The 19,270-nt window shown below is 42.0% G+C and overlaps 3 protein-coding genes across 3 annotated transcripts; 2 read left to right on the forward strand and 1 right to left on the reverse strand.

The window, feature by feature from the left end:
- The first annotated feature begins 62 nt into the window (after nt 1–62).
- On the forward strand, nt 63–1,553 carry LOC139300882 (coiled-coil domain-containing protein 106-like). The gene is made up of 4 exons (XM_070924049.1): nt 63–156; nt 388–561; nt 926–1,117; nt 1,246–1,553. Exons 1-4 carry the CDS (start codon nt 63–65, stop codon nt 1,551–1,553), a joined length of 768 nt encoding a protein of 255 aa, XP_070780150.1.
- Nucleotides 1,554–2,465: 912 nt separating this feature from the next.
- LOC139301665 (SOSS complex subunit C-like) lies at nt 2,466–4,297 on the reverse strand. The gene is made up of 4 exons (XM_070925106.1): nt 4,124–4,297; nt 3,517–3,613; nt 3,210–3,297; nt 2,466–2,938 (listed from the first exon to the last, which is right to left on the reverse strand). Exons 1-4 carry the CDS (start codon nt 4,146–4,148, stop codon nt 2,840–2,842), a joined length of 309 nt encoding a protein of 102 aa, XP_070781207.1. The 5' UTR covers nt 4,149–4,297; the 3' UTR covers nt 2,466–2,839.
- Nucleotides 4,298–5,343: 1,046 nt separating this feature from the next.
- snx30 (sorting nexin family member 30) lies at nt 5,344–16,494 on the forward strand. The gene is made up of 9 exons (XM_070924965.1): nt 5,344–5,466; nt 8,766–8,981; nt 10,911–11,021; nt 11,125–11,283; nt 11,972–12,161; nt 13,386–13,585; nt 14,440–14,529; nt 15,003–15,155; nt 15,919–16,494. The coding sequence occupies exons 1-9, from the start codon at nt 5,344–5,346 to the stop codon at nt 15,994–15,996; spliced, it is 1,320 nt and encodes a 439-aa protein (XP_070781066.1). The 3' UTR covers nt 15,997–16,494.
- The last annotated feature ends 2,776 nt before the right edge of the window (nt 16,495–19,270 follow it).

A 19,270-nucleotide genomic window follows, 5' to 3' on the forward strand; every position in this document is an offset into this window, starting at 1 on the left:
AGCCCCTCCCTCAGCCCCAGCATGGACAGGACCTGGGGTGTGAGGGATTAGTGGACCCAGAGATGGAGCTGCTGGGAGGAGGCAGCTGCATGACAGGGACCACGGAGCAGGCCGATAGATGCAGCTCTGCCACAGAGACTACAGAGAAGACTGCAGGTACAGCTTTGTTGTGAGGCTTGGAAAGACGTGCAGAGACAGAGCATGCATGTTCTGATTGGATATTTCTTTTTTATGTCAGTAGGAATAAAGGTTTATTTTCCAGATAGTGAAAACACAAGATTAGATCATCATTATTAAAACACTAGATTATTTTATGAGACAAAACAATACAGAAAACAGTTGTATATGTTTGTTTGTATCCAACTGTCCGGCTTCCTGTTTGTGTAGGGGGGCAGAATGAGCTGGAGAAGCTGCGAGCATTACTTTGTGAAGAACGCAGCCGCAACCAGCAGATGACAGAGATCATCTCCAGCCTGAAGCAGGACAAAGAGCTGCTGCAGCACGAACTCACTAAAAAAGCTGAACTCATCTGTGACTTCCTGCAGGACAAACTGCGGCCAGGTAGAGTTTGGTTTGAAGATCCACCGATTATCGAGAGTATCTTTCATGCAAAATGGCCTTTTAAAGTCCTCACATCATAGTGATAAAATAAATAATAGCCTACTGATGACAACAGTGGTAAAAGAAGTGAAACAAATCAGTATACTAATCAGTAAACAGTAAATTAGCACTCTACATTAAAAACTTATGGAAGTCCAGGAATGACAAAATCAAAATGAAACCCCCATTTAAGAATAATCTTTAACGTACTCTAAACTATAATACTGCATCTAAAAAGTTTCTCTTGCCGCACTGTATAACTTTTTATTGGTATCTTATAATGTTAACCAAATTCAATCGACATTTTGTCCATTTCTAACTCTAGAGAAGAGATGGTCTCGCTGCTCTAATCAGATGGAACCGGGAAGTTCACACATGACCTCTCCTGACGATGTGGCGGGGTTTGATTCGCCGACACTGTTTGACTCGTTTGAGGAAATGGAGCTTCACCCTTTGGAGCGCCATCGGACACTGAAGACCAAGAGGAGCCGGGACGGAGAAAACACCAGAGTCAGGAGTAAGGACACGACACAACAAGGAAGATTAACAGCTGTGGTTATGAGTGCCCAAAGAGTAGAATGTATTATTATTGTTAAATATTGCATTAATTGGCTTTTTGTTTGTGCTGACGTGTCTCCTCTCCAGTGAAAAACGTGGTGGGTGTGATAGCACGCTACATGGCAGCCCTACAAGAGTTTCGCCGCAGCGTTTCCATGAAGGTGGCCTTTGACCGGGTCGGCGTGGACCGGAACACGATCTCCCGTACAGCGGCCATAGCGGAGCTCAGCCTGGCCGCTCCGGAGGTGTTTCACGCGCTGGCACCGTGGGATGAGAAAGAGGAGACGCTGGCTCATTATGCCCACCGCTGCCGACAGGCGATGGACGACAACATTAAGGCCAAGATCAAAATGATGAAGGCAAAAGGGGAACTGCTGCCCATTGTGTCAAAGTGACAGTTAGAGCTAGTTCTCTGACTGACGTCTTCTGACTGAATCAGAGGCCTAAAATGCACACGTCCTCTACGTGTAAAAAAGAAAATCCAACACAAAGAAAAAGGCCAACCTTGGATTCTCTTCTTCTGCTGTTAGATTCTCTACCATCTGAATTATATTGCCAGTTTGTTGTCGTTTTCAAAATCTCATGTACTTCGGATCATCACGTGGCTGCCATAGATTCTGGCCACATTTCTGCTACTGCGGGTGTAGAAGTCTTTCTGCCTCCTGTCCAATTGATTTGTCCATGTATCGGTGCAATATTGTGACTCTGGACAGAATAAGCTCTTGTTCCTTGATCCTCTGGGACAGTCACCAAAACCATTTATCATTATTTTGTTTAGAATTCATGATTATCAAGTTTCAACTTTTGAAAAAACAAACAATAAAAATGACATCCAATGAGTAATTGGTTCATTCTGTGGTGGTCACCCCAAACTCTTTATAATGAGGTGGCTCTACCTTTGATGTTCCAGTTTTTTTAAGCATGGTAATGTGCAGTATTTATTCTGTTGTATGTGTTGTTTTTGTGTGCTGCTGACCGCTGTTTTACAATAAACCCAAAACGCAGTGAGCATTATGAAGTTATGCAAGTCTTTCATTTTAGAGAGGAAAAATATGCCTTCTTCTATGGGCACGGTGTGGCATAGGAAATCCAATTTCAGGCACTCAAGTGGATGGTTAAAAGTGAGAGCCCTTTAATAAATATGGGCTAATACATTTTAAGGAGACACCAACGTGGATCGGCACACTTGCCTTCCTATGGATGCAGACGTGTCCCCCCCCCCCCGTGCAAAATAAAAACTGAAATTCAATGTATATACACATACACAATTGAATGAAACTATTTTATTATGCAAATATTGACACAAATCCATTTCAAATGTAAAAAACCTGACAAAATGTGCATTTTATGGAAAGCCTTGCGATTGGTGCCGTGACAGGCAACAGAGCAGGATAGTTTATTTACAGTGTTTCTGTAGCTGACAGGATGTTTCACAGCTGTCTGGAATCATCTCCCGGCTGCTTTGAAAGCTTTCTTAAATTCAGCAGCCAGCTTGTTAGTCTGGAAAACGTAAAAATGATAAGTCACACTCCCCTGAGATCGTTTACCAAGTGACGAACAACTGTCCATTAATCACAGACTTAAAAGAGAAAAACCTGGAGAGACACGGGTCTGACACGCATGTCATTTCGAAGCTTTGTCTCACACCAGGCAGCAGGAGCAAGAGCAAGAGGTAAAAAGGTCAAGACTCGGGCTCCAGGCGTGGAATGACGGGGAGGATGAGGTTCCCAAACGAGGAGTCCTGAGTGATGAAGAAGCCTGAGGAGTGTGTGTGTGCATGCTGCAAGAGAAGACACAGTTAGACAAAGGCAGAATTACAGAGAAACCTTACAGCACAGCAGCCATGGTGAAAACAACAGTCCTTTTTAGTTGATGTAGAGAATGCAGGAGGTGTTTGTTTGTTATTTTGACTTCATGAAGTGTTTGTGTTTTCACCCTCACCACATTAAGCTATTCAAACACGACTCAGTACAGGTGCAACTGCATTAATAGCAATTTGTTGTGCCGTGGGAAAGGACATGAAGTTGCATTTGTGTTTGCTTGTGACACACCTGCAGGGCAGCTTTCTGCTGGGCAGCGATGTGCTGCTGTTCTGCGTTGTCCCTGAACTCCTTCAGACTCGGTCTGGACAGAGAGATGCTACAGGATGAGAGGGAGGAGAGGGCAAGGGGGGAAAAAAAGAGATAGTTGATAGTAATGTTAACTTGCAACTGGAAATTTGGTGACAATACCATCTAGTATATATTGATGTATACTATGGATATACGATATCAGTGCTTAATGTCCCCCCAATACAAATGCTTCTCCATGGTTTTGACTGAGATAAAACTACCCTCCATGGCTGTACACTATCCCTACCTGGCTCCAGGAGTGTTCATGGACTGATTCTGCATCAGCCGTCTCCTCTCCTTCTCCAGCTCAGCCAGGATCGCCACCCGTGCCTTGTTCGGGAAGGCTAGATGGAGAAAGAAAGAAGAGGAAGAAACAGGAACAATAAGCATCAGCTAACATCACTTACACTTTGAGTAAATACAGATGTCTGTGCTAACCACAAAATGATTGTGATAATAACCAATGGTAAATGAGAAAAAAAAAATCACCTGCATCTTATTGTCTTGAGTTGCAGAGATAAAAAAGTTAAAAGGAGTATAAAAATAAGATAATGTTTAACATTATATAAATTATGTAATGCTTTACAGAGATTAGAATGACATTTAATTATATCCTAGAAGACAGATCAGATTAAACAGGACAAATAAAAATTAAATCCATCTCCACAATTGACCAGATATTGGTGGTGAATATCATAAAGGGGTTGATACAATTGATTTATTTCGCTATCATGCATCAAACCCTTTGGACTGTGGAGCTCCACTAGATTATTAGCTACGCCCTCGGGAGTGGTAACAGAGTGATTGATAAAGACAAAGAACTTCAATACCAACACCCAACACAAAACAATTACCTTGTCCTGGAGGATTAGTAGCCATGTCGGAGCAGGTAGCAAGAGACAGGTCAAAATAACAAACTACAGAAAGGACGATATTAACGGGGTAAGCTGTATTTGTTCGTGTTTCCTTCCGACCATCTAATGCTGCACCGGTGGCTAACGGACAACGGTGTCCCCCTGGAAGATGAATGTAACTTTAACTTGAGCCGGATAAATAACACAGAACTTGCTGCTGTACAACACAACAGTAACTGAAAGTTTAAAATACCGATAAAACTCGTGGTTATGTGCGGTCTGTCCGTCGCATTTTGTCCGTCTCGAGACCGAGTGCCGGTTTTTCAGCTAGGCAGGCTAGATAAGAGTGAAAGAGACGAGGTCTCACTCTGCTCCTATTTCCGGTAACCAAGAGAACGGCACAAAGGCAAGCAAATGAGAATCATGAAGGTATATTACCTAAAAATAACTGTTATAAAAAATGTTGTGAGCTCTTCAAATGAATCAGACATATCATTATGGAAGCCCACTTATTTGCTCAGATTTCCTCAAATATTAAATGTATACGTCCAACAAACTTAGTATAAAAGTCATGAGTTTGCCATGTAATTACTTGGTCATATGCAAGTTATTTATTAGAGAGCACAAATTTCTAATAGCACATGACAACTACTGGCTTGAAATTATCAATACATCTGAGTGAGCTATCTCCATGATAAATTAGACAAGTCCATTGATACGGTTGAAAGCTGTGGGAAGAAAACTAGTAAATAGACCTTGAGTTAATAATGTTTTTCTTGTCTAAATACATGTGTATTTTTAATAATATTTTATTCATATTGACTGCTTTTTAGATCATTTTCCTTGTAATTTTTGTTGTGCTGTGTGGTGTTACAAGCTAATAAACATTGGTAAAAATTAGCAGGCTTTGCACTTTCAGTAACAGTTGATTAGCTGACAGCTGATCCTCTCAATAGACGATCTTGAGAGTTTCATTCGTTGCTTGTTGTCACGTGACGCATATGTTTACATCCGGGTTCGTGTAGTTTAACCTCCGGAGCTGCGCAGTGGGAGTCAGCTGACAGTTGTGACCAACCACCGGGTGAAACATCTCAACTGAAGAGACCCTGAGCGGAGGAAAAAAGCCTCCCTCTGTCTGTAAGTTACTAACCGTATCAACCGCGGAGAACCGGGCAGCCGTAACCCCCGATACCCGGCCACGTCTTCCCCCCTCCTGCAGGATGAGTGTCGGCGCTCCGAGAGGCCTGGCCAGCTCGGGGCAGAAGCCCATCGCGGAGATCCTTCATCCGCTGTCCGCTGCCGAGGAGCCGCTCTCCGTCACCGTCAACGTCGAAGGGGACAAGGTAGGGTCTGCCGGGGCTCTACCGACACCAGTGTGGCGGTTTGATAGCAACCAGGGGATGGAGAGAGGACGGTTAACCAAACTAAACTCTACACACTAACCTGTTTTCAGGCTGGGACCAGTGTTTAACGCTACATCCATCAAGTAAACAGCAAACAGATGGAAGTTTAATGGAGAAAATGTTAATCAGCGCCTTTTCTGGCTAAAGTCCATTATTTTGATTTACTCAACCTGTGCTTAGGTTTACTGTCCGTGACTGGATGTTAGAGTTGAGCCTGAACTGTTTGATTTTTGCCACTGATAAGATAAATCAAAAACAGTGTTTTAGCTAGCTATGTCATATAAAGGGACTTTTTTCATTATTACAATACAGCAACAAAGAGGGAGAAAATGCTTTTACTATTGCACACAAAAGGTCACTATGAGTAATGTGTTTAAACGATTTAGATTATGTTTTAACACGTGTTGCATTGCACTGAATCCAGTTTACACATATTTTGGTTTGAAAATTCTTTCTAATAAAAGGACCTGACATTATTTTCAGCCTAGGTGTGCTGTGTAAACAAATCACGAAGCTTTTATTCTTCCTGCTGTTGTTTTACTTAGGAGTAACAACCTCAGGTTTTGCAGTTAATTATTGCCAACAGGAGATGTTGTGGTGGGTCTGGCCGACAAGGTTACATTGCATGGTAAGGTACTTTCCTGAGGCAAAAACAACCTCCACACAAATTAACAATGGGAAGCCTGTGTCTTCTCCCACCTCCAAGGAGGTAATGGTTCTGGTCCCAGTCTGCTTGAGTATTCAATGTGTCAACACATTTCAGTAACATTTGCTGACAGTTAGGTCATGGTCCAGGGAACAAGTGATTCTTTTTTTTGCCGTGGATCAGGATTTTTGAAGGATTTCTTAACATTGCATTCTTAACATTTTTAACCATTTTTGCTATTGTCTAATGAGCTGGTATATTTACTAGAATGACAAACGTTTGACCATATATCTCATGATTGTCTGTAAGTGATTTTTTTAAAATGCAAATTCAGATCCAAATGCAGATTTTAACATTTATAAACATTTCTTATTATTGAAATAGTATTGTGCCACCTTGGTGGATGAATGTGCTCTCTGGGTATTGTCTCACGTCATATTTTAAATATTTATCCAAGCAATATTTTTATGTGCACCACTGCTGTGAACAGATTTTGTATAGCAAAAGTCTGTCTCATTGTTTGTTTGTTTGTTTTTCTTTCTTTTTATTCCTCCTGGGGTCCATGTGAAAAACAATGTGCAGTACTTTAGTGAACATAGCACACTAGATGTTAAACAACCAAATCACGTCATTGACCTACTGCTAAGGGTTCAGTCTCCGTTGCCTAACCTGAGTAAGCAAACAGGAGTTTGTGTTCATACAGACATTTTTGAAAATCTGGAATTTGCAGTTCATGACTTATCGTAACATTTTCGACTCAGTCCCACAATATCAATACTGTAGGGATATGAGATTTAGGGTACAACTATCACTGTCTCACTGTCATGGCTCACTGGGACACTTGAATAGAACAGAGCCATCGTTAATGCTATTATGCTGTAACACATGTTTCCTACTATGGTTATTAAAATGTCTGCTGTGAAAAAGGCCCATGAAGATAGTGATGTGGATATGATGATCCCTCATCTTTCTCAGCTAATAACTGTAAAGCCCTAAAAGCCCTAGAACAGAGCCCTCAATATAATATTTCCAGATTCTTCCCCCCTGTCTGTCTGAGTGTGGCTGTGTTGCAGTGGCCTGGTTGTTCATTCACAGTGGTGTAATGATGCAATGCAATGCAATTATCTGAACTGTGATTACCAGTGCAGGTTAGCACCACAGTGTAAAAAAAGAGCACTTACAACGTCAGCAGCCTGTCCCTCTGAGTGTGTGTGTGTGTGTGTTTCTGTGTATGTACAGTAGCAGAGAGAGTGGTGTGAAGAAAATGTGTTTGTGGTCAGAGTGTGGAGTCGCAGAGTGTGTATGTTGGCGTGAGAGAGGGGTAGCACTTTTCTCGACTCTGCACACTTTGCACACATGCCCACTTCAGGTGATGTATATAAAAATAAAAGTGTGTGTGTGGCAGAAAAAAAGTGATTAAGGTTGAACATTAGCTTCTCTGCACCTTAACCTGTTTCAGGAAGAAATGAGCTCCTCATGTGAGGCAAGATGTGGCCCTAGAGCACATTGGCGAGTTTAGATCAAGTGAAATGTAGTGAGCGATTTGGTTGGTGGTTTTATTATTCAGAACCACTTTTGATGCCTGCAGCCCTGCTGACTCTGTGTTTTGCCTACCTTCCTGTTGCAGTGTTTACATTTTGGCCTTTGTTTACATTTAACATTCTGTTGCTTACTGTCCCTGCTGCTGTTTGCTAATGAGATCTTCTGGGTCCTTTCTAAATGTGCACGAATACATTAGTCCATTGTAGAAATGTGTTGTTTTTTTTTACATATCTGTTGGACTTGAATGAGATGAAACAGCATTTAGAAGACATCAACCACAAAATTCTCTTTACTCTGATGTCCAAATCCACAGGTTGACACTTTCTGCTGCCTCCACTTTTGTCCATTTTTCGCCTTTTTATAGCTTTTCCGATCACTCATGTTGTGTTTGGATGGAGCCTGCAGGGGAAAATTGTTGTTTGCTCCTCTACTTGTTGCTATAAAAAAACACTGAAAAATTGAGAGTGCTAGAATGAATTTGACATCACGTATTTTACACCGACCCGTGGAAGAGTGTCGTCTGTGAATGGTCTATAAATAGTGATGTTGATCAGACCTGTTTTTGTAGACTTGTGATTGTGTTGATTAATGCACCAAACACCTTGTTTGTCCAGAGTAAGTAAGAGGACGTCATGAAGGGCACAGATCTGTCTGTATAAAATAAAAGTCACCATCTGTTAATGGCAAAAACACACTAACAGTTTCTTTCAAAAAATATAACAAAGTGAAATAATAATTAGTTATTTTGTCAACAGATTATATAACGAGCCATTGCTTTCCCACAATTGGATTTTTTGTATTAAGTCTGTGGAAATGCATCCCCAGTCCACAAATGCTCCATTTCTCGCCTCTCGTCCATCATTCGGTTAGAAAGACGGGAGCAGTGTCGGATGATGTAGGGTGTGTATGCAGCAGCAGCCTCAACAAGAGCCCCATTGACCGAGAGAAACAACTGCATCACCATCAGCATCAATCTATCAGCTCTTTGTTTGCAGCTTTTCCCCCATTGCAGCATCTGAATTTGATGTCACTGTGGTCTCTGTCTACGCAGGAAGCGGGCCTGACCAACGGCACGCCAGTGGAGACGTCAAGTCCCGCCTCCGCCTCCTCGCTGTTCAACAGGCTGCAGCTGGATGACGACCTGGAAGCAGACGTCCGGGACCTCTACGTCTCCACAGAAACCCGTGACCTTTTTGTCACGGTCGATGACCCAAAGAAGCATGTCTCCACTATGGAGACCTACATCACCTACAGAGTTTCCACCAAGGTCTGCTATTGGCTGGTGTCATGGTAACACTGTCTACCTGATTTTCTTTGGACCATAGGGGCTGTACTAAACGTAATGGGATTATAGTGGTTCTTAATCATGTTTTGGCTCACCTACCAGTCATTTATACTTAGTGTTACTGCTTCAAAGCGTACAGTTAATATCTCTGCACCTCTTGGGAGATATGTATTACATCACAGTGAACATTTAGTCCTCTTAATATTTGTCATGTTTGGTTGCGTTACATTATTATAATAATTATATTTTGTTTATATAGTTTTTATATTATATGCTCCTCAACATCCATGTCTGCTTGTACTCAGTCAGCTTCTCAGCAGCTGACTCTTAAAACCCAGACAGTTGGACCTTTTTCTTGCTTTGTAAAATGCTGTGCTGTGATCTTAATACAGTATTAGTATTTAATGGGATAAAACATGAGAAACTGCCAGTATGGAAGATCAAAGTTAAAGGTACCATGTGGTGTTCTTGAGCGCAATGGAGTAATGTTTTTATGAGTGGGTCCCTGTTTTGTTTGCAATACATTGTTTCATGCTATTCCACTGATCGACAGTTTGTGGCGGCAACGCGTAGCAATGTGCCAACAAAGGCAGGGAAGAAAAAGACTAAGCTAGCAAACATGGATGTAAACAAAGGTTTCAGATTCTTCCAAAAATCATGCAAATGTTTTATCATGAAGGACATTAACTCAACACATTGTTACATTCTCTATAATGCACACAGTGTGTTTTGGTGAGAAAAACTGAATGTAAAAATATCTTTGTTTGTCTACAAGAAAACTCAAGAGAACATAAAAGATACACATAAAATAGGAATTTCCGAAATTTCCAGAGGGGAACCGCCTCATGGTATAGGTTAGTGACTCTCAAACTCACTCACTCACATTTAGAAGGCTGCAGATTTTCCACAAGGGGGAGCCGTCCAGTCATTGTCAGACCAGTTCTACACAATGCTGCAGCAGAACTACAGACATGCCAGTGTCGCCACCTTCAGGCAAAGGATGTATCCCAACGGTGATGACACAGATTCCAGTTAGGAAAACAGTTTTACCTCAACCTTCCCATAAAAACTGTATATTCCAGAGGGGAGATCATGTTCAGTAACTCAGGTTTACCAGGTGGATCCTCAGTTCCACCCTTCAGATCTCTCTGCCAGTAAACAGAGCAGGAGGAGATCAGAGCCACCACTCTGCCTGACAGAACTTGACTTCCAGCAGAGAATCGTAGCTTTGGAGCCCTCTCCATCGTGTAATGAAAGAAACAGATTCAGAGGGAGACGCTGCCAGCAGTCGTCGGGTGGCGTCATGGCGACAGTTGCTATGTGCACTATGGTGCTTCAGCTCAGAGGCTGTAGACAAATATCACAGCCCAATATGAACACAAAGTGTTTTTTGAGAGCATGTGGGGGGGGGCGTCTTTTAACACTGTATTGTCAGAGAGAGTGTGTGTGGGTGTGTGTTTGTGTGTGTGTTTGTGTGTGTGCACAGTCAGCTGTATTTCAAGGTCAATGAGCGTACAGTAATCCTAAATGGGCTGAGATGAACTGAGACATGGCAGCCCTCCAGTCTCGTGTATATATGAATTCTACTGCTGCATGCTAATGAAAACTAGTTGTAAATAACTAAACTAATCATAAATAAATGTATGTTAATGCTGTGAAGTAATCCATCAAGCCCTCGCACATTCTATAAAAAGTAGGTGCTTGTTTGTTTATGATGGTCCACGCATGGACTTAAGTTGGCTTAAAGTTTATAGTGTTCTCAGTTGACAGAAACACACAATTGGCCCCCCGGTTACACAAGGTAAATACATTTGGGTCCCCTCTCAGGGTTATGTTAAATTTAGAAGGTGATATACATTCTGTATTCTACCAGGCGAAACAGCACATGTGTTTGTGTGTGTTTTTCTTCAGACAACACGGATAGAGTTTGACCTGCCGGAGTACTGCGTGCGACGGCGCTACCAGGACTTTGACTGGCTGAGGATCAAGTTGGAGGACAGCCAGCCGACCCACCTCATCCCTGTAGGTCAAACGAGCCACGACGCAGCCTTCTGTCCTGCTGTTCATCGAGAAACGCTTAATTTACGTCCTTTGCTTCTCCTCTTTCCTCCTCTTCCTTCTCCAGCCGTTGCCGGAGAAGTTCGTGATGAAGGGCGTGGTCGACCGTTTCTCGGAGGAGTTTGTGGAGACGAGGATGAAAGCTCTGGACAAGTTCCTGAAGCGAGTTGCAGACCATCCCGTCCTCTCCTTCAACCCACATCTCAACGCTTTCCTGTCTGCCAAGGTAAGACAACACAAGGGTGGAAGTTTTGTTTTGTTCTTATAAGAATGTTCATAATCACTCTTTCACCCCTTTAACAACAAGTTTGTCACAGTTTTATTTTTATTGATGCAATAGTTTATAAACTGCTTATAAACTGTAGTGACTCCTTCATTCATTAACACAAGGTGGACAGTCAGTCCTTTTCCTGTCACATGCCTGTGTACAATACAGTGTATCTCAGCAGCGACCTTTCAGTAAAAAGCAATACCACAAAATACTTTTGCTTCCTTACTTGTGCATGTGTGTGTGCTTTCTCCACATCTGCCATCAGTCACAAATTTTGTCTCTAAGTAGCTCAAGACACAAGACTTTATTGATCCCTGTGGGGAAATGAGGTTGTTGAAGCAGTAAAATAATTGGACTGAGAAAGAAGACATAGAAAGAAAGTAGGGCATAAGCATAACAGTATTAAATCTACAGTGTAAAATGTGTGATGAGACACATAAAACAGCAGAAGAGGCTGTGGGGTTTTCTAAACATGTGGGTGACGAGGCGATTTCTGTGTTTAAGTTGTACAAGTTACATGTGAACTGTGTGCGACTCTCTTCACAAAATGTCCTCTTAGCTGTTTTATTGCCATGTTAACGCATTTTTGTCGCTTCGCGCCTCTTGATATCATGTGGCCTGTCTTGTCCCCGTGTGTCTGCAGGACCTGAACAAGCGTCAGGGTCTGGCCCTGCTGACCAAGGTGGGCGAGTCGGTGAAGCACGTGGCCGGAGGCTACAAGCTGCGGGCGCGGCCGGCCGAGTTCTGCGCCATGGGAGAATACCTGGACACCTTCACCCAGAAACTGGGGACCATCGACCGCATTGCTCAGAGGATCCTCAAAGAGCAGTCAGGTAGCAGACCAATGATGACTGGTTGATGATTCTTCTTCTTTTTCCTTTTTTTAAACTGACTCATCCTTTAAAACTTATAGAGGACCTAGTGGGCTTGTAAATGCTCATTAAAGAGTTTATTGATTCATTGTAATTTGACAATAAAGAGAGGGATCAATAAAATACTTATAGAAATAACAAATGAAAAATGTATTCCATTAAGAATAAAAAAAAAAGGCATGAGCAACATAAATAAATAGATCAATTAATACTAGATTCATTCATACAAAATGAATAAAACAACTTAGGAACTAAAGGTTTTAAACAGGAATGTAAAAGAAGCATTTGTTTTTCTCTTTGATCTTCCATTTACCACTTCGATTATCATTTCCACAGAGCCTTATTGCGGTGAAACTTTACATATGTTCCCTGGGATGTAACACTTTCACTGGAAGAAGCCACTTCTTCCAAACATATATTTTAGGCACCAGGAAGTAACATTTTGAAACATCAGTGTGTGCTGCTTGCAAAAGTAGTACTCCTTATACTCTACTTCTTCTCTCAGTAGACCTACTTACTGGCAGTTATTTGTGTGTGCCACATTGTGCTTGTTGTTAGCTTGTTGTCATGAGATGGTTGAGTCTTCAGCTGGGTGCCTAACACTAGCTTGTATGATGAATTTATCTGCAGTATTGACTTATTCAGTGCTATAGTGTTTGGTTTGGAGAAAAACCCACAGACCTTTGGTCCTTGAGGGTAGCTGGTTGATAAGTGCAGGCCTAACTCATGCATGACAAGTGATTCCGTTTATACCTGTCATCTGCTGTGTGAAATGCTCCATGTCACCATCTGTTCGGGTGCCGCTGTCTTTGGCCTAAATGTCCTCATTTCCACATTGGAGGAGATAAGATACCTGTAGATAATGACGGCCTATGAGCTGACGGTTAGTGTCAATAAGCAAATGCCATGCATGCTCGACTTAGCAGCCTGGCGTTTAGCCATCACCCTCTCTCATGTGTAATTTACAAATATAGATTTTTCAGTTAAACATGGCGATCCCTCCGTATCGCCTGTGAGGAGAGAAGAGAGAAAGTTCAGCTGTGATTCGTTTTCCAGTCCAGCAGCGTCTTGTTACGGCGTATTAGCCATGCAAACTTAAAATCTAGACACAGAGTATCCACAAGTCATTAAGTAGACGCTTCTTTTCTTTAATTCTTGCTTGGCTTTTTTTCTTCCACCCTACAGAGTACCTGACAGAGCTGCGGGAGTACGGCAGCGTGTACTCCAGCTGGGCGGGGTCTGAGGAAGAGCTGCGGCGCCCCCTGGAGGGCGTTGCCGGCTGCGTGACGACGTGCTGCGCATCGCTGGAGGACCAGAGTGACAGCATGAGCCAGGACTTCCTGCCCGTGCTCAGAGAGTACGTCCTCTACATAGACTCCATGAAGGTGAGAGGGACGAGGGATGGCGTACGGGAAAGTTTGTGTTTGCTTGATGTTTGCAGAGAGCTGGATACGGTACAGTCAGTCAGCCTGGCGTTAGTGCAAAAATCCCCTGCTGCCCAAAAAGCATCACCCCCATAGACTTCTATTATAAAACAATATATAAAAAAACTATTATTTAATTTAAAGAGTAGATCCGTCATCTTGCCTCATACACTGTGTCCCAAATCCATACTACATACTAATTCTAAACAGTGTGTACTACATACTAATCTTCATAGTGTAACGTATTGTAACAGTAAGTATACAAAAAACATACTTTACCATTTTAAATGAACAGGAAATGATTCAATAAGTCCAACATCGTCAATCAATTTGGAATGTGACTGAAAATTAAACTTCATAAATAGAAAACAAAATGTTTTTCCTATGATTTAATACTTTATTTGTTTTCCAAAATCTTTCTGCTGTCTCACCACCACCCACAATTTGTTGAATTGCATTGTGGGAGACTAGCGTGCCTCAACAGCACATGCAGAACTCATCCAAATTTAGTATGCATGCTGTCTGGTTTGAGGAAACTCAATTCTGTCCCTTTTCCAGATTGAACATACTACATACTAAAACTGAAAATTCGAGTGCAGTGTGGATTTGGGACACACCTACATCTTGTTTGACCCTGAATAGTGGAAATGGCATCTGAGATTCTGCATGTGTCACGTCCTGCTCCTCACCAAGCTCCTGACTCAGCATGTCTCTCTCTGCTTAATAGTGTTGTCTCTCAGAAATGTTCTACTATCGGTAAATGCGACACTAACAGTGCAAAGTAAAACAGCTGATGTTTTCCGCTTGATTTACAGAATGTTTTGAGGAAGCGAGACCAGAGCCAGGCGGAGTACGAGGGCAGACTAGAAGCAGCCATATTGCGCAAACAGGAGGACAGAACGCCAGTAAGCCTCCTCCTTCCTCTCATCTGAATCTAAAGCTCCTTTCAGGCCTTAAAAATGCTGTGCTCACTGTTGCCATTTCCGGTAGTGTCTGTACTTTCCCAAAGTTCACTTCACCGTATTACTTTCTATCCCTAAAATGTCCCTTTTGCAACCTTGTGACGTGACATTTAACCATTTAATACAAGTGTTTTAACCATACAACTAATGATGTGTAAACAAATTGGGTGAATAGTAGGATACCTTTTGTCCATACGTCATACTAACTCCACAAAGAAAGACTCTCAGGACATGAGAGGGAGAATTGGTGAAAGTCTTTTGTCACTTTGTCAAATTTCAAATGTCTCCAATACAACCCTCCCCTCCAAAACTCCTGCACCGCCCAGACTCCTGTGGTAGTAGTCCTGAAACCTATAGTCTTAGTATTATGTCCCCTGAAGGCCCCTGTAGCTGTAGTTGTCTCTGTCTCGCCGTAGATGCCGGTGGAGGTAGAGAAATGCCAGGACAAAGTGGAGTGTTTCAACGCTGACCTGAAGGCAGACTGGGAGCGCTGGCAGAGCAACAAGAGACAAGACTTCAAACAGCTTCTTACCAACATGGCCGACAAAAACATCAACCACTATGAAAAGGTATGCAGGCGGCTGTCAAATGTAATGACTTTAAATCTCTGTGGGAAGATTTAAGTGTCTTGTGATCACTGATCAAAACATTTTCATTGTTAAAAGGAACATAAAATATGATCTGTGCTGTATTAGGACATATTCACACATAGAATCACCAGGTAACTCAATACTCAACAATTCAGTTGGTATTCAGTAGCATTGTTTTTAAAGACTGATACCCACAGGTCTGCAGTAAACACATAGTAATAAGTCAGTACTGTTAAATAATGTAGTATGTGTAACAAGCAGAGCTTTGAGACCAGGTCCAGTGGCGTTCTAGCTGAGTTGAATGAGCTGTCAGCTGTTGACCTTTATTTATCTGGGGGTAGATTCACTGAACATGAATGCTCTTTAGCAGAACCACCCTGCTCACACAAGTTGGCACGTACAACAGCAGTCTGATCTACTGAAACAGTGGTGGCAGTGAGGGAGGAGCCAGGGCTAGTTTTTCACCTACACACCAGATTATCTCACCAGTACAAGGGTCAAAGAAGGGGTCCCAGACAGTCAGAGGCAACAGAAAGTTGGCTTGTCAACATGAATGCCATCAGTGAGAGTTAATCTAAAGTTGAACAAAATGTGTAGCAAAAACAGATGATACTGTATTTATATGAAGCTGCCACAGATTGTTACTTCTCCTATCACTGCATCTCCCCGTCGCTCCCTCTTTCCCTTTCACCTAATTTTTTTGCCTCTGTCGACCGTCTTCACCCACCTCCACCCTCCGCAGTGTCAGGCAGCATGGGAGTCGCTCATAACTCTCCTCCAGGACAAACAGACTGAGGACAAAACGAGTGAGACGAACTGAAACACCTCCTCATGTCTCTGCCACCCCCCTCCCCCCTGTATACCACTACTCTCTCATGCCAAGGACAAGGACCAACCGGGGCAGCAGGCTCGAACTGCTGGACTCTCTCTGCCCCAGTTCTCCTGCCAGATGATTGTACGGAGGGGAGTCGTGTCTCTCGGAGATCACAACATGTGAAGGAGGTAACAAAGCGGTGCATTCAAGGACAGCGGGGATAGAGACCTGCTATGTACAGACATTTTTTGTTTTCTTTGTCGTTCTTATTGACTTTTTCTACTTCACATTTCCAGTTAACAGTCAGTTGCCAATGCTGCTTGTGTTTATTTAACCACGGCCTCAGAGAGGTGCGTTTGTGTGAAGGAGGACAACTCTTTAGCGTTGCAGAACACTGATAAGATAATAATATTGTGCGTGAAGTATGAAGTATTCAGAGCATCCCCAAGATTTCCTGTCAGGTTGTAAAAGCCTCTGATGTAACAGTAAAACTCTCCACTGAAACCAGACTCATGGAATTCTCTGTCATCTCTTAAAGGCATCACATTGGCTGTAAATTAGAAGCTCATATCTTATACTTAATTTAAATATATCTGTTGTTTCTGCATGTTTCAGACCATAAACTATTATATACTTGCCATTACTGTTGACCATTTTCCAAAAGTTCATAAACTTCCTATTCCCTGCAACCATTGTTATTATGAAAATCAACTTGCAGATACTTGAAACTCGCTGTGGCGTCAGAGCATCACAACACGGCCTTGCGTGCATGGGTGGAGAAGAAGCAGGAGGTGCCGTGGCAGACTTCAGTAAAAGCCTCTGATAGTTCTTTGAAAGGGGAAACTTTAGGATGTATTTTTGACCCACATCCTTAAAGAGAAATAGAGAGATGATGAAGCAAAGCCACATTTAAAGGGAAATTCCGGTGTTTTTAAACCTGGTCCCTGTTTTCTTTTTTTTGTCTTTTTTTTTGTTTTTTTACAAAATTTGGTGTCTAAATGAGTAATTACCAAAAGCTGGCTGCCAGTTGAGGCGATCTACTGGACCAATTCCAAAACATTTGGTAACTATTACTCATTTAGACAACAATTTATTTGCAAAAAAAAAAAAAAATAGGGCACAGGTTTCAAAATACTGGAATTTCCCTTAAAGAAATGACGCCAAAAGTGTGGGCGTATTTCGAATGTTGAGCTTTATCAGGAAAGTGATTTGTGTTGGAGATCATTTTGTGTTTTTACTCCATGAAGCTGAGCACGGATACACACAGCAGATTTGTGTTTTGAGAGCAGGGTAACAGCACCATCTGGTGGTTAAGCTGCTAATTGTTTTCATTCTTTTTAAACTGGTGGCTTGTTGGTTTCTCTTGATATCACATGTTTTTACCATGGCCACTCATACCTGCTGTAGGGGTTTCACCTCTCTTCTTCAAGCAAGGGCTTTAACTCAGTTGGGGAGGTTAAAGGCAGATTTACTCAATGAAAAGCATGCAGGGACACTGTAATTTATTGTCTTTAAGCAAATCACAAAAAACAAAACAGTGCGTTGGGAACATGTGACACTATCGCACCCCATTAACAAAATGGGTCTTGTTTTAAGAGGGGTACGTCTCCAAGGCTGGATATGACCTGAAATGTCCTTTAGAAAAGAGTTAAGATCTGTCTTATTTAACTGATTTAAGTTGGAGTTGCTGAATTTCTTACACATGAAGGAACAAAGAGCACAGAGGCTTCTGGGAAATCTTTGCTGTGTCAGAGGAGTTGGATAAACCAGTGCTCAGAGGAGTTTTGTGAAAGCTTTTCTGGTTTACTATACTTTAAAAGCTGAAGTCACTTGTTTGGTGTGAGACTAAATGACTCAGTAATGTGGAAATGGTTTGCGCTTCAGTTCTGCTAAAGCCTCTGACAGAGACGTTTGACGATGTGTCCTCGTCTGCTCAGCTTTGACTCATTGGAGTCATTTTTAAAAAGGTGTAGCAGCATTGCAGCACGTACGACCAACAGCATTTTTGCGTCACACTTGTTTCCTTTTGTGTTTGGTTTTTTTTTTTTTTGGCTCAAAATGTTGCTGAAGTGGCCTTGCATTAAAGGAAAAATCAATTCTAAGATATCCTGTTATACGTCAACCCGTAATCTTTGCTGAACCCACTTTATTTAGGGATTTCTTTCCCAAAATGGCTTTCCACCATAGAGGACAGACGCAGCTTGCTTAGAGTTTATCGTTATTCGCTTAAATATCCTGGCTGATTTGAATTTCCTCGCCCATCCTGCTAGCTCATTACACTCAGCATAAAGTAGCAATAGCTTGACCATTGATGAGCAGGGCACACTCAGTCAGGGACATCCTCATCAGAACCACATTTACAGTGACACTGATTTTAACTTGTGTTCATTTGTGGCACCGATCCCACAGTGCTGTAGCCTCATGAACAGGAAAAAAAACTTTATTTTTACAACAAATGTAATCATTTCTGTTTGATAAAGAATTCCTTTAGCGTCATTTTTTGTTTATTGACAGGATTTCCAGAAATAAGGTGCTGTTTTCATTTTTTTCAGGTCTGTGCTCATAGAGGCTTTGTCAAAAAGAGAAAGATCTCCTGTGTTTTCGTTGTTTCTTTTAAACGTCCTTTAGTCAGATTGTCTTTGAATGGCCCTTGTGCTGGCTGATGTTACATTACTGAGCCTCCCAGTGTAGCCAAATGCGGGTACTGTAATACAGCGATAAGAAGAAAAAGAGGAAGTGTCTGTGGCTGCTTTGCCAGTTCTCTCTTTGTCTGTCCTTCTTGTTTTCCCCTCAAGCTTTCAAAGCACGAAGCAGCTTCTTCTTACTATGAGAAGTCAGCGAGGTAGACAATAGGACTTTTATTTTGGCAATTTGAATGCAGCCAGTAAGATAGAGAGAAGCTTTCTGAGTAGCTGGCAGCTTCAGCGGACAGTTACTACAGATGCACTGATGCTAAATTCATGTATTTATACCGAAATATTAAGTCCACTATGAACAGCCAGAGGTGTTTGGAACTTAAAACAAAGCCTCTGTATAGTCTTTTTCTTTCACATATACTGTAGAAGTCCCTCTATAATAAGATTTTGCTAATTTTCCAAAAATTTTTCTGTTAATTTTCACAACTTGCATGAACATGCACTGCAATTAAAGATATTTTAAAAAGTGTTCATCCAAACCTCACAGACTGAGTCACTGTTATTCACTTCAACAGCAGGAATTTGGGAAAGAGAATGTTCAGCAAAGTTAAAGGTGCCCTGTAGAGTTGTTGAATACTTGTGGC

This window comes from Enoplosus armatus, chromosome 18 (genome assembly GCF_043641665.1).
Source record: "Enoplosus armatus isolate fEnoArm2 chromosome 18, fEnoArm2.hap1, whole genome shotgun sequence".
Taxonomy (NCBI): Eukaryota; Metazoa; Chordata; class Actinopteri; order Centrarchiformes; family Enoplosidae; genus Enoplosus; species Enoplosus armatus.

Excerpts from the sequence above, each read along its gene's own strand:
- LOC139300882 (XM_070924049.1), top strand. The coding sequence starts at position 63 with ATGGAGCTGCTGGGAGGAGGCAGCTGCATGACAGGGACCACGGAGCAG. Across the intron at positions 562-925 it reads GCAGGACAAACTGCGGCCAG|AGAAGAGATGGTCTCGCTGC; the intron begins GTAGAGTTTGGT and ends TTCTAACTCTAG. Across the intron at positions 1,118-1,245 it reads AGAAAACACCAGAGTCAGGA|TGAAAAACGTGGTGGGTGTG; the intron begins GTAAGGACACGA and ends TCTCCTCTCCAG.
- LOC139301665 (XM_070925106.1), bottom strand. The coding sequence starts at position 4,148 with ATGGCTACTAATCCTCCAGGACAAG. Across the intron at positions 3,614-4,123 it reads TACTAATCCTCCAGGACAAG|CCTTCCCGAACAAGGCACGG; the intron begins GTAATTGTTTTG and ends TTCTCCATCTAG. Across the intron at positions 2,939-3,209 it reads AGCAGAAAGCTGCCCTGCAG|CATGCACACACACACTCCTC; the intron begins GTGTGTCACAAG and ends CTTCTCTTGCAG.
- snx30 (XM_070924965.1), top strand. The coding sequence starts at position 5,344 with ATGAGTGTCGGCGCTCCGAGAGGCCTGGCCAGCTCGGGGCAGAAGCCC. Across the intron at positions 12,162-13,385 it reads GATCCTCAAAGAGCAGTCAG|AGTACCTGACAGAGCTGCGG; the intron begins GTAGCAGACCAA and ends TCCACCCTACAG. Across the intron at positions 13,586-14,439 it reads TCTACATAGACTCCATGAAG|AATGTTTTGAGGAAGCGAGA; the intron begins GTGAGAGGGACG and ends CTTGATTTACAG.